Raw genomic sequence first — 17,219 nt, 5'->3', positions numbered from 1 at the left:
TGTTTAAGAGGAAACAGAGCAGCTTTTCAGGTCACAAATCTACAGTAGGCAAGAGACCTCCTGCAGACAGGGATAGCCAGGCCGGGGCTTCAGGGCAGAAGTTTGCGCACAACACATTGGGGATTTATCAGTTTAGATCCACTGGTTCCATGCCTTAGACTATGTCTACACTACAGTTTATGTTGGCATAACTTGTGTCTCTCAGAGTTATGAATCAGAGGTGAATTAAGATTTATTGGGGGCCTGGGCAAAAAGAACATTTGGGCCCCCCACATCCTGCAAGCCCAGAACCAGGGAAGCCAGGGCCCCAACGCTTTCAAAAGGTGGAGGGTCATGCCCGCCCATTTTTTAACATCAGCATAGTAGCCTCAGGCAGGCATGGAGCAGCAGTGGCATGGGCATAGTTTGGGAAATGGAGGGGGGGCGTTGTCCGAGGCTTGCAATTTGGGAAGGCCAGAGGCAACAGGAGGCGCACTGCTGCACGTAATGGCTGCCTTCGGCATGTGAAAGTAGAATGAATTATATTGAAATTATAATTCATTAAAGAAATGCTACTTGAAGGGTTTGTTGAAATATAGTTGTCAGGAAGAGAAACATTAAGGAGTGTGAGACAATGGGTCCTCAAACTAATTAACTTAGAGCTCCTACTGAGCTAGAAGATTGGTAAACATTAGTATGCAAATAAGATATGTATGTATATTTGTCAGTTTCTGCTTCCTTTTATCTCTTATGTTAAATTGGCTTTGGCTTATCTGTATAAATAAGTTAGCTTGAGCCTCAGAGAGGGGCTCACATATCTGGGTGCATTGGCAAAGTGCTTTGCCAATAAACAGAGTGGTCTGACAAATTATGCGAGTACTGAATCTGACTTTGACAGGCACAAAGCACAGTTGGCAGCAGGTGCAGCTTGTCACCAGGGCCCATGGGCAGCGGTGTGCCCTTGGAGGCGGGAACATGGTCTGGGGGCCGCTCTCAGGCACCCTAGCCCCTGCCCAGGGCAGGTGGAGGGTCCAGGGTTCCCCAAAGCAGCCTGGGCTCCCTGGGTGGCTCTTACCACTGCCCATTCTCCCGCTGACGTAGCTTCTGCCATTTGCAGAGGATGTTTTATTATGCTGACAGGAGAGCTCTCCCGTCGGCATAGAGTGTCTTCACCAGGCACGCTTCAGTGGCGCAGCTGCACTGCAGCAGCAGCGTCTGTGCCCTCAGACACTGCACTAGTGCAGAAAGCGACTCGCACCAATAAAGTCACTTGCACGCTTCTAATACCCGTGCAGCAGGTCTACACTGGGGATTTGCCCTCATCTAGCCACCCTGGTGCAGAGAGGGGAGAGCCCGAGAACACAGGGGAAGGGGACACACAGGTGCAGAGAAAGAAGTGCAGAGCCCCCTTTAAAGCAGGGGAGATGAGGGCACACATGGTAAGAGCAGAGAGGGAAAACCCTTTACCGTGGGGGCTCCGGCCCCAACCCCTACTCCCCTGAATTTCCCAACCCCCCAATCCCAAATTCCACCCCCTCAGGCCTCCCCCCAAAACCCCTCAGGGCTCCCCCCCCAGCCCCCTACCCCAAAACCCCTCCTCCCCTCAGGGCTCCCCCGCCCCAGCCAACCACTGCGGCTCTAGGGGCTGGCCCCCCAGCCCGCACCCCCGGGGCCCCCTTGGGATTCCCCCAACCGGGGTTACCTTGAAGCCGCCCCGCTTGGCTTTGGCGATGGGGGTCCGCCGCCCGTGCACCACCACCACGTCGTCCTGCTCCCCGTCGTGGCCGGGCGCCGTCGCTACCCCCCCGCACTGAGCCGCCCGCAGCGCCGGCCCCCCGGCAGGCCTAGCCGCCAGGTGCCCCAGCACCACCGTCACCCGCTGCATCGCGCGTCCCGGCCGGCGGCCTCCCGGAGCCTGCGGCCGCGCGGGACTCTGGGACAGAGCCGGCCCGCCCCGCCCCGGCCCTGCGGGCGGGGCCAAGGGCGAGCGAGTGAGGGGCCGCCCCCTGATTTGCATAACATGGCGCCCGGTGACAATTCCCTACTTTGAAGGGCTGGGCTCCTGGGAGACTACAGGCCCCAGGATGCAACGCGCCACCGCGAGTGGACAGACTTTTGGCGCTTTGCCTGCTGGGGCCTGTAGTCTTCCATCCTCCCAGTTGAGTGCTGTGTCCAACCGGTTCAGTTACCCTCGCAATGGACCCTGACCTACTGCTGACACTGTCCTGCCGGCCTTGTGCATGAGACAGTGTAGCTACTGCCTAGTGTGGAGGCATAGCCTAAGCCCACTTAGATAGGGTCCCCTCCTAGGTCAATTTTGGGCCTATTCCTTCTTCCTCCCAGCTTGACCTAGAGTCAGACACAACCCCACTACCGTCAAACCCATCCTTCCACACGAATGTCACAGCGCCCAGGTTTGCTAGAGCAGGCTGTCAAGGAAAAGCATCTATTGTCCCGTTATGGAAATGTCTGATAGAATTTAACAGGGATGAGACAAGTAGAGCCCTATGGAAATTTGAAAGGGTTCTGTAGAAATGACTCTAACAGAGAATAAGAGCCTGCCTCTACACTTTTTAGTTTAGTTTGGTTGTGGTTTTTTTGAGTGAGTTTGTTTTGTTTGAACGAACATCCTATAATAGTGTCGGGGGGGGGGCTCAATTCTTATTTAAAGTCTATATGATAGTTATAAAAATATAAATATTTTCATTTTCTATTAAATCCTATAAGGATTTTTCACAAACTGAGAAAATAACCGGATTGTATATATGTCCACACTCCTCCCTAGATATTTCCTTGTAACACTGTTGCTCAGAAGAAATCTCAACCTGCATCTCAGGGAAACACTCTGTTGGATCACAAAGAATAGTAATAAGGATCTTGGACCTTTTTGCTGGAGAAGAATTGAACGGTGCCTCCAGCCAAGCAATGTCACAAATGAACCATTATTGCTACTGCCCCATCGGTGGTGCCCACTAAGAAGGTATTATTATTCTTATTAATACTATTTATTATTATTATTATTTTCTCTGTTATTCTCTGATGGTTCAGTTGTGATATTCCTTGACTGAAGGCACTGTTCAGTACAAGGGGCACATTTCTGGGAGAATGCCTGAGACTGGAAACAGGTTTCAGAGTAACAGCCGTGTTAGTCTGTATTCGCAAAAAGAAAAGGAGTACTTGTGGCACCTTAGAGACTAACCAATTTATTTGAGCATGAGCTTTCGTGCTCACGAAAGCTCATGCTCAAATAAATTGGTTAGTCTCTAAGGTGCCACAAGTACTCCTTTTCTTTTTGAGACTGGAAAGTTGCTGGTGTCGCCCAGTATGTGAGCAGGACCAGGAGTGGTTGCTCTCATAGCAAAGCAGTGTAAAAGGCAGGAGTGCCATTTAGGGGGAACAGGGGACTTCTCCCTCCCCCCAATTTTGTACCCGAGGTCTGCTTACAGCTCATGCCCTAGCCCCAGATGGAGCTCTTAACTCCAACACAGCTTGAGTATGATATGTTATGAATTCTGTAAAAAGAAAAGGAGTACTTGTGGCACCTTAGAGACTAACCAATTTATTTGAGCATAAGCTTTCGTGAGCTACAGCTCACTTCATCAGATGCATACTGTAGAAACTGCAGAAGACATATACACAGAGACCATGAAACAATACCTCCTCCCACCCCACTCTGCAGCTGGTAATAGCTTATCTAAAGTGATAATCAAGTTGGGCCATTTCCAGCACAAATCCAGGTTTTCTCACCTCTGTGTATATAATGTCTTCTGCAGTTTCCACAGTATGCATCCGATGAAGTGAGCTGTAGCTCACGAAAGCTCATGCTCAAATAAATTGGTTAGTATCTAAGGTGCCACAAGTACTCCTTTTCTTTTTGTGAATACAGACTAACACGGCTGTTACTCTGAAACCTATGAATTCTGTGCTGCTCCAAGCTTCCGCCCTGAGGGCAAGGAGTTTGTTTATAAACTGAGGCAAGGTGATTAAGATAACAAAAGGCTTGTCATTAAATTAAATTAAGGGTCATTAGATGATACTGAAAGCACTGCCAGGCACTCTAGTTAAAAGATAGGAAACAAAGGGTAGGACTAAATGGTCAGTTTTCAGAATGGAGAGAGGTAAATAGTGGTGTCTCCCAGGGGTCTGTACTGGGACAAGTGCTGTTCAGTTTATTCATAAATGATCTGGAAAAAGGAGTAAATGGTGGGGTGGCAAAATTGCAGATGATATAAGACAGGTAAGTCCAAACCTGACTGCAAAGAGTTACAACAGGATCTCACAAAACTGGTTGACTGGACAACAAAATGGCTGATGAAAATGTTGATAAATGCAACGTAATGGACATGGCAAAATATAATCCCAACTATACATACAAAATGATGGGGTCTAAATTAGTTGTTAACCGTCACAAAAGAGATCTTGGAGTTATTATGGATAGTTCTCTGAAAACAGCTTCTCAATGTGCAGTGGCAATCAAAAAAGCTAACAGAGTATTGGGAATCATTAAGAAAGGGATAATAAACATAATCCTAACTCTCTCTCTCTCTCTCTCTCTCAAATGATGGGGTCTAAATTAGCTGTTACCACTCACAAAAGCGATCGTGGAGTCTCTGTGGATAGTCCTCTGAAAACATCCACTCAATGGGCAGCATCAGTCAAAAAAGATAATAGAATGTTGGGAATCATTAGGAAAGGGATGGATAATAAGACAGAAAATATCATACTGCCTCTATATAAATCCATGGTATGCCCACATATTGATCTCAAAAAAGATATACTGGATTTGGAAACGGTACAGAGAAGGGCAACAAAAATGATTAAGGGTATGGAACAGCTTCTGTATGAGGAGAGATTAAAAAGACTGACTTTTCATCTTGGAAAAGAGATGACTAAGGAGGGATATGATAGTGGTCTATAAAATCATGAATGGCAGGAAAAATTGAATAAGGAAATGTTAGTTACTCCTTCACATAACACAAAAACTAGGGGTCACGCAATTAAATTAATAGGCAGCAGATTTAAAACAAACAAAAGAAAGTATTTTTTCACAGTCAACCTGTGGTACTCTTTGCCAGGGGATGTTGTGAAGGCCAAAACTATAACAAGGTTAAAAAAAGAGCTAGATAAGTTCATGGAGGATAGGTCCATCGATGGCTATTAGCCAGGATGGGCAGGGATGCAACACTATGTTCTGCGTGTCCCTAATCTCTGTTTGCCAGAAGCTGGGAGTGGGCAATAGGGGACGCATCACTTGATTGCCTATTCTGTTCATTCCCTCTGGAGCACTTGGTACTGGCCACTGTTGGAAGACAGGATACTGGGCTAGATGGACCATTGGTCTTACCCCGCATGGCCATTCTGATGTTCTTATATATAAAATCCAGATGTATCTTCTTCCCCCACTGTAACCCACTAGACTCCCCTCCCCTCCCCTTCCAGAGCGGAGATAGAACCCAAGTGTCCTAACAGGGTCTCTCTCTCTCCGCAGAGTTAGTAACAACGTAAGAATATAAATTAACATTTTAAACCTAACCAGTATTCCTTGAGTGACTTGCCACAAGATGTCAGAGCGTGTTAGTATTAGAGCTGAGACGGTCTAATATTTATTTAAATTTCTTGTATATAAGAATTAGATATAGGGCTTCTGTCCTGTCAGCTAATTGCTTTAAGTTATTGGCCAGAAAAACTAGAGTTTTCAGGTACCTAAGTAACCCCTGGAATCACAGCTAAAATAACCCCACCCTACCAAAATCTGAAATGGCACCCCTGATAAAAGGCATTGCAGACTGGAGTATGAGGGGACACAGCTGTTCAGCAGCCCAGATTACAACCTGGGCAATCATTGTTACAGTGAAATTCTGGAACAGCCTTCCAAGGGGAGAAGTAGGAGCAAAAAACCTAATTGGCTTCAAGACTGAGCTCGATAAATTTATGAAGGGGATGGTATGATGAAACTGGCTACAATGGCATGTAGCTGATCAGAGACTGCTAGTAGCAAATATCCCTAACGGCCGGTGATGGGACACTAGATGGGGAAGGCTCTGAGTTACTACACAGGATTTTTTTTGTAGGTGTCCGGCTCTTGGGTCTTGCTGACATGCTCCTGGTCCAACTGGTGGCCATATGTGGGATCAGGAAGCAATTTTTCCCCAGGTCAGATTGGCAGAGACACTGGGGTCTTCCTGCCTTCTTCTGCAGCATGGGGCCAGGCTTACTTGCAGGTTTTAGCTAGTGTAAATGGTGGATTCTCTGTAATCTGAAGTCTTTAAATCATGATTTGAGGACTTCAGTAACTCAGCCAGAGGCTAGGGGTCTATTACAGGAGTGAGTGGGTGAGGAGCTGTGGCCTGCAGTGTGCAGGAGATCAGACTAGATGATCATGATGGTCCCTTCTGGCCTCAGAGTCTATGAGTCTACGAGGATTGCTTGCACTCCCTCCGATGGGGGAGATAGTCAGGGGATCGCCTGCACTTCCTCAGGCAGGGTTAGCCTCTTCTCATCTTGCCTCCGATTGGCTTAGTCAACTGTCCATCCCACACGGTTTGCCCACTCACAAGGCTCAACACTCCTCTGCCCCCTTCTATTGGCGAGGTGAGCCCACTGCTGTCTTCCCCATCTGTTATCAGTCCGGCAACAAGCTTGGCTCCCCTTTTCCCCAGACCCATTACTCTGGGCTACATTATCCTTGAAGGGGAGATTTCTGCTGTTGCCTGGACCTCCTTGGGAAATCTTGATGACTGCAACCAAGAGGCCCCACTCATAAGTACCGAGGTCACCACGGGACTGGAAACCTGCTGCATCAAGTGATGCCTGAACGGACGATCTGGCAACCCATTTCCCTTTGTCCAGGTCTAAGGTCCTACATTCCTGTGTAGTTTATTGGCGAACTCCTTCCAACCCTGATATTCTATGATCTGGTGAGACCAGTTGTTCCTGCTCAATAAAGTACGCCAGGGGTGGTGGCATGGAGGACAACTGAGATTCCTGTCTAGAAGATTATCTCTGCTGAAAACAGTGCCCAAAGTCCTTCTAGTCTGGGGCCCAAAAATATGACTCTCAGGAGTCTCAGTATGGGCAGTGGGTGAGATCATAAGGGTACAGACACAGGCCCTGGGCTGTGTGTGTGTATAATTGATCCCCCAATAGCACAGTTCACGGGGACATAGAGGCCTCCAGGAGGATCTGGAAGCCCTGTACTGGCTGATGTTTCATGTCTGGAACAACAGGGAAACCATCAGTGCCACCTCCTGTTTGTCCAAGGCACAGGAGTTGTCTGAGGGTACAGTCTGTCTTGTGGCAGCAGGACTGAAACAGGAACCGGTGAATAGCTCCCTGATAATGTCAGAGCATCCAGAACATGGCAGGTGTTCAGGACCAGTGAAACCTGGAATCTTGGGAAGACTGGAATCTGGGGAGGTGCCCCCAAACAGTTCAGGAGCAATGTGGGGGAATGACCCCCAATTCTCAAACTAAGATAAAACTATTACAAATTATTCAGAACTGAAGTCTGAGCAGAATGGTAGAGAGGCTACGTACACTGAAGGGTTCTGTCCCAGACCATGAGCGGTAGAAAGGAACAGGCCAGGCAGTTGGTGTGCACCACAGCTTATGCCCTTGGTTCAGAGCATGAGGAGATGGAGGATGCAGGTGTTGACTTCAACTAGACTGTTCATATGAGCACTCATGGCTATTGAAGAGGTTCCAGTCTTGGGCACATGTGCATCCCACTGTGAACAACAATAGGGACTAGCAGTCAAAGAACACATCACACCATCTTCCAGTCCAGTAACAGTCACAAGGCAACTCCATGCTGAAGAACAAAAGCATTTTACACATGGAGCTGGCTGTATAATCAACTCAACTGTGCTCTGGGCTGCTAGCAGCTCTCCCATAGCAGCTGCCACATGGTTGGGGCTGTGGGCAATAGATTAGAGTTAGACACAGAAGGCATGGCTCTGCTCACCTTCTTAGTGCCAAGGAGCGAACTCAGGTAGCAAAAACTATCACCACAAGCCTTCTGCTTCTGAAGCCCAGTTTGAACGCATCTTTCATGCCACCTAGAAAAGGAATGGAGAGTTGTGCAGGGGAATGTTAGAGCTCAGTCACTAGCAGTGAGAGCAAACTGGATGTCAGGGAGAGCCCCCTTATAAATACTCATCTTATGCACTTGCATTCCCCGATCATATGAGTATTTTTCAAGTTTCAGAATAATCATGATTCTATTAGTGGTTGGGTTGCTTTATGCTTCCTGGCACAAAAGATTTGTGCTTGCAAACAGACACCATAATGGCCAGTTAACTGCACGCATGGCATTGGAAACAGAACTGAACGTTTTCTGGTCAAAAAACCCCAAACACAGTTTCCCCCTCCCCCACTCCCATCTGAAATATAATCTCTGTTAGCTGTGGTAGCATTTCCCTTATACTCTGAAGGCTGCAGCAACCTAAGGGTGATTTAGGCCTCAGTCCTAAAAGACTGACGTGAGCAGTCCAATTGAAGTCAACGTGGCCACTCACATGAGTGTGTTACTTGCCTACATAATCCAGGTTCAGGATTGGGGCCACAGCCACTCTTGAGAGTCTGCCCTTCCATTCAGTTGAGGACTCAGCCTCAGATTGTCTCCTGAGCAGGAATCTCCACACGAAATGGAGAGACGGGTCAGTCAGCTAGGGGCTGCTTTAACTTACGCTGGCTCGCTACAGCTCTGTATACTTGTTGAGCATTGGCTGAGCGCAAGTGTGCTGTGTCTTGCTCCTGACACCATCCCTAGGCCAACCTCGGTGTTTGTGTACGTGCGTATGGGAGGGAAGGGTGTCAATTGCCGTAGGACCTGGTTACACTGGTTTCTAGCAGTTAAGCTCCTCTGCACTAGGGCAATTCTCATCCAACCAGTTAGGGCCAGATTTCTGAGTAGCACAAAGTGGCTGGAACAGAATAGATAAAATACTATATATGACAGAGCATGCATCTCTATTAATAGCGCACGTGTGTGTGTGTGTGTGCGTGCATACTATAATGCTGCACTTTAAGATGAAACATTTCACCTCATAATGAACATACTTCTCTTATTCCCACCCCCCCCAACCAAGAAAACAGGAAAATTGGTTTCACAATACCACAAAGTTAAAAAATATTTAATTTCATGCGTGGGGGGGAAAAAGCATTTACAGCATTTTACAAAGTACATTCGATAAGGTGTCCTGCTTTCCAAACCTGCAGTATTATCTTCTGTTTCATATGGGCTAATTCTTCCGAAGTAGAAATGATTTTAAGACACTTGATGCACTGATACTATAGTGAGTATCGATGTTTCCGGCCAAGAGTGCTATACCAGTGATAGCAGCTTTGATCAGACTAGTGAAAAGGCAGGAAGTTGCAAATGTGTTTCATTACACCACTTGGCCTCCTGAAGCATTTGCTTTCTAACACTGGCCCCAATCCTGCAAACACTTAAATATGTGAGTAACTTTAGGCACGAGTGGTCTTATTTAATAGGATTACTTACATGTGTAAAGTTACTCATGGAGCCAATTCAACAAAGCATGTAAGCATGTACTTAACATAAAGCACATGATTAGTTTCTGTTTTGCTGATTTGGGAACTGTGTAGCAGGAGTGAGTACCCCACACTTGGAGAGTGTGGGTCTTTGTCTCCCTCTAGTGCAGGGGTTCTCATACTGGGGGTTGGGACCCCTTGGGGGTTGCGAGGTTATTACATGGGGGTGGTCACAAGCTGTCAGCCTCCACCCCAAACCCCGCTTTGCCTCCTGCATTTATAATGGTGTTAAATATATATAGAAGTGTTTTTAATTTATTAGAGGGGGTCGCACTCAGAGGCTTGCTATGTGAAAGGGGTCACCAGTAGAAAAGTTTGAGAACCACTGCCCTAGCAGCTGGTGCACAAAAGAAGATGAACGTCTACTACAGCTGACTGCTAATAGAGTTAGTACTTCAACTCAGGCAGCAGCAACTCACGCATTTACCAGTGAACGATGGCCCATGTGGAGGGGTCATTATATTTACAGAATCAGGGCCTAGCCCACTGCATAAGGAAGAAGAACTCTGTTGCATTGACTGGGATTATAAAAACCCATGCTGTGTCGTTTCCAGTGAATAAAACATCGCTGTTTCATCGGAGTTGCCAGCAGTAAGATTGAGGGGCCTGATTCACCTGCTTTCTCCCTTCCTGGAGCAGGTGGGCAGGGAAAGGGCTGAGTCTTGCCTCCCCTTCTTCCCTTACTCTGGCTAGAGAAGCCACACCAGCATGGGTAGAGGGTTGTGTGCAGTCCTTTATTGTAGGTGTGGCCCACAGAAATCACTGCCAACTGGGAGCAAGCAGGGGAGGAACTGTGACTCAGCATCATGTCTCTGAGTCACCTTGCCTCCTGGAGCTACTGCTGGGGGCATGCAGTTTAGGGACCAGCCTTTGCTCAGGGCTATTTCTAAAGTCAGTTTGTAGCCCTTGAAGAGGGGCTGGTTTGGAAAATACATCCACTGGAGCAGGCAGATATGGAACAAAGAGGCTAGAGTAAATGGACCACATGCAGTTCTCAGTTACAAAGCATCTGACTGGATTCACAGCAGCATAATGGAGAACAGGATTTGCTCCCAACGCATTTAAACACAGGTGTAGTTACAGTGTCTCAGTTCTGGTCCTTGTATGGACAGTACAATCCCCTGTTCCCAAACTCCACCCTGCATGATGCTTTCCAGTAAAGCCTAGTCTCCCAGCTCTGGTTTGATCATGACCTGCCCATCCAATAACCCTAACTGGACTAGTACATATAGGGCAAGGTAGGACACACCATACTGCAGGAACGGCCAAGCACTGGACAGAATGATGCATATACATTTCAAGTCTCAGACCTTAACAAATACATTATTTCTAGCAAAAGCCAGTAATCATTGGCTTAAACAGTCTCTCATAAAGTTATTTTTTTCAAGAATAAAAAAAATATAGCTGTCCCTGCAGGCTGAATCATACAAGGCCTCTGGTTCCAATTAGGGCCTCAATCTTACCCTCCAGGAGTCAGCTTTCTAGATCCCAAACTCTGTTCTCTTATGTACAATTTGCTGGCTAATGATATTTGGCCTGGTGTGAAGGAATTATAGAGAGATTTATAGGCTACAATATGAAGTCTGATGATACACAATATCACACTTGAGCCTCTTCCCTAAATAAGGGAAAAAATTACATCTACAGGATACAGGATTGATAATATTACAAAAAAAAGCAGCAGCAAGATTTGATGTAAGCAAAGTGCTTCTACTATACATTAGATGAATGTACTTTCCAATACCCTACAGGTAAAAAAAATATCCATGGAATCGTATTACATTCTTTCCCTCATTCTATTTTATACAGCAAAACACTGCAGGCAAAGGCACCTGAGGAGTGATTTCACCCACACCCTCGGAAGGGAAGGTAGAGGAAGGTCCCAATGACCAGGGCTGTGCATGCTTCAGGAAGGGCACTCTGGTGAAATTCACTCCTGTGCAGGGCCACGCACCACATAAACCCTTCATGGAGTGAGGTGGTGAGAACGCTTCTGGGCTCTCCCTCAGTCCAGGGGGCGGAGTTCGCCCCTTGGGGCTGTTGCCTTACATGACATAGCTGCATTTAGAGTTAGATAGCTTCTCCACTTGCAGAACTAAACCTAAGGGCAGCACTGCATAAGAGATCCAGGATCAGGCCCTTGCATACATCGCTCCTAGGGAAGTTACTGGCAGTTTCTGTTTGCACAAGGCCTGTAGGATCGAGCCCACTGGCATTCCTGCACCTGAAACCCTGCCAGCCCCAGGATGACACAGCCTCGTGACTGCAAAAATCAAACAAAGAGGCAAGACCAGGTTTCCCTATGGCATCACAGTGGCACCACGCAAAATCATTTAAGGAGAGCGGGAGAGAAAACTGCCCTCCAAGCCTAGGGATCTATCTCAGCAGAAGCAGGGCGAACCTGCACAATTTGGCTACTGTCAGGGTAGTTCTTCTTAATGTTTCAAAAGCTCTCCCTTCCCCCTCACTATTTATAATAAGCCTCTCAGCAGCCTGCAGTGGAACGAGGGGTCTGTCATCCCCTTCTTGGATGTACGCCCAGGTTTGTTCTCATAGGGCTCAGGCGAGCTGATCCATGCACCCATGCAGGTAAATATGTGTGTGCCAGATGCCTCCTTACATCCCTGCAGAGGAGCTGCTGAGGGGCTGCTCCTCCCCCTCCCACACAGGTGGGCAGAGACTTGACTCCACTCCCTGAAACACTACTGAGCCAACGTGGAGGGGGAAGGCAACTGTGCCAGGAAAAGGGCTGGCACGGCTCACTTCCCTTATGGGCCAAAGAGGGATAGGGTGACCATATGTCCTGTTTTGGCCGGGACAGACCCCTGTTTAAGCCCTGTCCCAGCCATCCTGCCTTTTTTTTTTTTTTTTGACAAAAAGGGGCATTTGTCCCATTTGCTCGTCAACTTGATCAGCTGCGGGGGGAGGCAGGGCTTGGGTGAGCACCAACGCCAGCCCTAGCCTCACTTGGGGAGGGGTCGGGGGGGAGGTCTCGGGTCTAGCCCCATGCAATGTCCCATTTTCCCTTTGAGAAATACGGTCACCTTAAGGTGGGACCAACTTGTGACTGCTTCCGGAGCAACTCAGCCATGTGCTGCCACTTAGGGCAGGCTGCAAAGTACCAGTCAAAGCACTGGGCCCTGGAATGGACTTGGAACATGGAGGAATTTGTTTAGAAACAGCCTCTAGAAGGAGTTCCATGAACCTTGCCAACAGATCTTGAAAAGTAGGTCACATTTCAGCCCTACCCATGCACGGCCTCATGTTGCTCATTGTTCAGCGCCTATGGTCAACATTACCCCACTGGCCCTCAGAGACTGAGAATCAAATCCAGATGGATTGGCTGGGAGTCAGATTTTGTTCTTAATTAATTAAAAAAGTGATTGAGGACAGTTTGTTTTTAAAATCAGGCCAGTGAATGGGGAAGTTGTCAGATTCAAAATAATTTAAAACATTTTTACATTTTCCTAATAACCCTTAGAACTCTTTCTTCATGGAAAGTCCTACTGACTATAACAGAGTGATAAAAACACCTAGCACAACGGGACCCTGACTCATGAGTGGAGCTCCTGAGGTCTATGGGAATACAAATAAATAAATAATAATAATAATAATAAAGGTTTTTTGAGCCATCTGACAGAATTTAACAGAGAACTATGGGCTTGATCCCATGCCCATTAAAGTAAACAGCACAACTCTCCCTGATTTCTGTGGTGCAGAATCAGGGCCTAAATTCCTCCTGCAGAAGCCTCCAGAATCATAGAATATCAGGGTTGGAAGGGACCTCAGGAGGTCATCTAGTCCAACCCCTGCTCAAAGCAGGAGCAAGCCTCAATTTTTGCCCCAGATCCCAAATGGCCCCCTCAAGGATTAAACTCACAACCCTCGGTTTAGCAGGCCAATGCTCAAACCACTAAGCTATTCCTCCCCCCTGATATTCTCTGTTCAATTCTATGGGCAGGATTCTGCACTCCCACCGGTGTCACTCTGGTGTAACTTCATTGACTTCTCTGGACTTTGTTCCTGGTAAGAATCGGGCTCTAGGAGCATTCAGAGTCCTTTGTACGGATCCCCATTACATTTCTATAAAACCCAAAGCAGCTGCACCCCTGCAGCACTTTAGTGCAGATGCTACTGTGCCGACAGGAGAGCTTGTCCCGTTGGCGTAGTTAATCCACCTCATGGCTATGCTGGTGGGAGAAGCTCTCCCCTAGACCTACCACCGTCCACATGAGGGGGTTAGGTCAGTATAACTACATCTCTCAGGGGTATGGATTTCTCACACCCCTGTGCGACGTAGTTATAATAATATCGGTCTGTAGTCTAGCCCTGGACGAGCTCAGGATGAACTTCGCCCCTGCATACAGCACCTGCACAGAGTCTCTGTATCAATGAAGTCCCACAATGACCCCTTTTGAGGCCTTGAGAGGTGCACAGCCCTCGTGCTAGTCTTGTGCGCTGGGGTGAATTCCACCTCACGCATGGCTTTTCTACCCTTGATGCTCTGCAGGGACCTTACTGTATCCAGAGAAGAAGAATGCCTTGCACTTACACTATTTTACAGGTACAAGAACGCCAACCCAGCATGGCTGCATTGTAGTCACGTCCTTGACTGGATACCTTGTGCTGAATCAGGCTTTCACTCCTTGACTGTAACCATCTAAGGCACAAAACAATCCACCCCTCTGAAGAGCTGGAGATGTTGCTATGGACTTTGCCTCCCATCTCCACCCCCACAACAGGATTGCTTTCCCCCTTTGACATGAACGAGACACCTATGCCGATTGTTCTTTGGTCCTGGGTTTGTTTCCCTTTGCTTCACGCCTGAATCCCTCTTGGTGTCTGTCAAGCTGTAAATGGCTTCCACGGCTACACAGCATCTTTCTCTTGTGCTGAGGAGACGGCTTCCTTGTGGGATGTTGACAGTGCTGCTTTCAGGGCCAGCAGCGGGCGCCAGAGTTCGCTCACATCATTCCTCTGAGGCAAGTGAGTTACTACCCCAAGCTCTTCCACTACCAGGCATCCAATCAATAACGGGGTGGGTGAGTTTGCCACGATCATCGATGCCGATGTGTTCCAAGGGTGACCCCCAATTTCGAACTCCCTCCAGCCCCAAGCGTGGTGACAGCCACCTATCTCCACAGTCAGATGGTCATAAGTGCAGCTTAGAAAGGAAAGCCCACACTGGCCCCCTAGCTAACAATGAGGAGTGAAGGATCCCAACCCAGACTGAGGTCTGCATTTCAGAGTGCAAAGCTCTGTGGGTCTGTTTTTTAAACACCCCGCCCCCCCATATCCTTTTATTTTCCACCTGCATTTCCCCTAACCCGCCGCAAGGGACTAGAGGCTGCAGTTCATGAATGGATGTCTCAGCAGGTCCTCTGCTGTGGGCCTCCGCTTCTCCTCCACAAAGATCTGCTTGAGGAAGTTGCGACAGGAGTCCGAGACGCCGTCTGGGAGCTGGGGCTTGGTCGGCTGGGTGGCAATTTTGAAAATGGCCGCCATGGCTTCAAATTCCGCCCAGGGTGGCTTTTCTGTTAACATCTCCACCACGGTGCAGCCCACGCTCCTGCAATGGAGAACAGAGGATTAGAAAAAAGGAAAGAGCAAGACTTTCATCCAGCCATTGTCCTGGCTCACTCCCTGCCCCTAAACCTTTCACCCAAAACTATCCCCTAGATGTGAAATTCCCTAAATTTAGGGCTATAAAGATACCACAGACATATCACTTTGGAAATGGAAGTCCTCTATTTACGTGAAATTCGTAGAAATTGCAGAGGGCCAGCACACGTGCAGGTACTTAAGTCCCAGTGAAGGCCTAAGTTCAAGAGGGACGTAAGAACAGGGCCCAGTGTATATTCTGCGATTCAGCAGATTCTGCTGTAGGATTTGCCCCTTGCTGCAGAATTTGCTCCACACTTTCAGCTCTCATTTTGAAACCATGTTTCTAGCCCTGTTGTGCAGATAGATGCGAAGCATGTTGTCAAGGTTAAGAGACCCAGTGACGTCTGCTTGTATTGCAGAGAGACAAACAACAGATCTGAAAGGTGTGACTTGTTTCAGGCACTTTAACGGATTGTTAACTCCAATCTGTGGTACACTGAAATCTAGAACTGGGACAAAACAAAATAAATTCAATTTAACCGTAAAAAATAAAACCAGAGCAATTGTAGTGATTGCATTATACAACTTCACAGTAAATTCAGTCAACCCTCCACTTTTAAAACAGATGCAGGCTTCCCACCAGAATGCTGCAGCATCTCTATATGGTCCCCATTATCGGAGTACATCATGATCTTTAATGCATTTATCCTCATCTCCCACATGAGGTAAGGCAGTGCTATTATACCCATTTTACAGCTGGCGCACTGAGGTCCAGCAGTGTTGCTCTGCTCAGCACTGCAAGGCCTAAATGACTTAGATGGCTAAGGCCATCTCTACAATACCACTTTTGCCAATATAACTTAAGTCGCACAGGAGTGTGAAAAAACACCCCTCTGAGCGACATAAGTCGCACTGACAGAAGCGCCGGTGTGCACAGCGCTATGTCGGTGGGAGAGCTTCTCCCACCGACGTAACTACGGCCGCTCATGGAGGCGGTTTTATTATGCCGACAGGAGAGCTCTCTTCTGTTGGCACAGAGTGGCTACACGAGCGATCTTACAGTAGCGCAGCTGCATTGGTACAGTTGTGCTGCTGTAAACTCCCTAGTGTAGACAGAGCCTAAGTCCCATTTTCAAAAATGACTTAGGAGCCTGAGCCTCACTGAAAGTCAACACAGAGGGAGCAATGCCTGAATACCTTTCAAAGTCAGAGCCAGACAGACTAAGAGTCAGATTTTATTAATGTCTGGACGTGCAGAGACGTGCCTAGTGGGATTTTCAAAAGCGTCTAAATGGGTAAAATGAGTTAGGCACCTTTGAAAGCCATGCTAAGCACCTACCTGCAGCTTTAGATACCTAAATACCTTTGAAAATCAGGCGTTACGGGTCTTGCCCAAGGTCAAAGAGTCTGACTTGAACCCAGCCATCTCCAATCCCGGGTTAGAACCCTAACCATTGGGCCATCCTTTCTTCCAGGGGCCTTGCTGCAGAATTAAGGTCCCACTTGCCATGGAGTTCCCCAGGGCCTTGCTTAACTGATTCACAGATTTGTGCTGGTCCTCTTCAAAGGGGTGAATTTCCCCCCTTAACAAAGCGAAGTATACAGGCCTTAAAGGGTACGTCTACACTGCAATTAGACACTGACGGCTGGACTGTGCCAGCTGACTTGGGCTCATAGGGCTCGGGCTAAGGGGCTGTTCATTTGCGGTGTACATGTTTGGGCTCAGGCTGCAGCCCAAGCTCTGGGACCCTCCCACCTCACAGCCTGAGCTCTAGGACCCTGCACTGTAGCAGAGCTCAGGCTGCAACCCGAGCCTGGACATTTACACTGCAATTAAACAGCCCCTTAACCCAAGCCCATTGGCACAGGCCAGCTGCAGGTTTTTAATTGCAGTGTAAACATCCCCAAAGAGGGAGGCCAGCTCGGGGACATTTTGTACCCATATTCATTGGCAACCGCCTATCTACCTTGCACATTATGTTTACTACCAAAGACATCTGCAGCCAAACAAGGCTTTGCTCCCTGTCTCGCTTCATCTCTCATTTGCATCTGGGAAGGAGGAGTCCAGAAAAAGCAGCCTG

The 17,219-nt window shown here is 47.9% G+C and overlaps 2 protein-coding genes across 11 annotated transcripts in view; both read right to left on the bottom strand.

The window, feature by feature from the left end:
• ACAA1 (acetyl-CoA acyltransferase 1) overlaps window positions 1-1,915 on the bottom strand; it is a 41,407-nt gene extending 39,492 nt beyond the window's left edge. Inside the window, exon 1 of one of the 2 annotated variants that reach the window (XM_073334722.1) lies at window positions 1,682-1,915. In XM_073334722.1, the coding sequence (XP_073190823.1) occupies window positions 1,682-1,864 (183 nt within the window). In that variant the 5' untranslated portion in view covers window positions 1,865-1,915. The remainder of the gene's footprint in view (window positions 1-1,681) is intronic. The other variant, XM_073334721.1, reaches the window with a different exon arrangement.
• A 7,183-nt stretch (window positions 1,916-9,098) lies between these two features.
• Window positions 9,099-17,219, bottom strand: part of LOC140907834 (mitogen-activated protein kinase kinase kinase 3-like) — a 122,043-nt gene continuing 113,922 nt past the window's right edge. For all 9 annotated transcript variants that reach the window (XM_073334715.1, XM_073334717.1, XM_073334716.1 and 6 more), the window contains one exon: window positions 9,099-15,103. In XM_073334715.1, coding sequence (XP_073190816.1) covers window positions 14,875-15,103 — 229 coding nt within the window. In that variant the 3' untranslated portion in view covers window positions 9,099-14,874. The remainder of the gene's footprint in view (window positions 15,104-17,219) is intronic.

This window comes from Lepidochelys kempii, chromosome 2 (assembly GCF_965140265.1).
Source record: "Lepidochelys kempii isolate rLepKem1 chromosome 2, rLepKem1.hap2, whole genome shotgun sequence".
NCBI lineage: Eukaryota > Metazoa > Chordata > Testudines > Cheloniidae > Lepidochelys > Lepidochelys kempii.
This window is presented reverse-complemented; position numbering and strand designations above follow the sequence as displayed.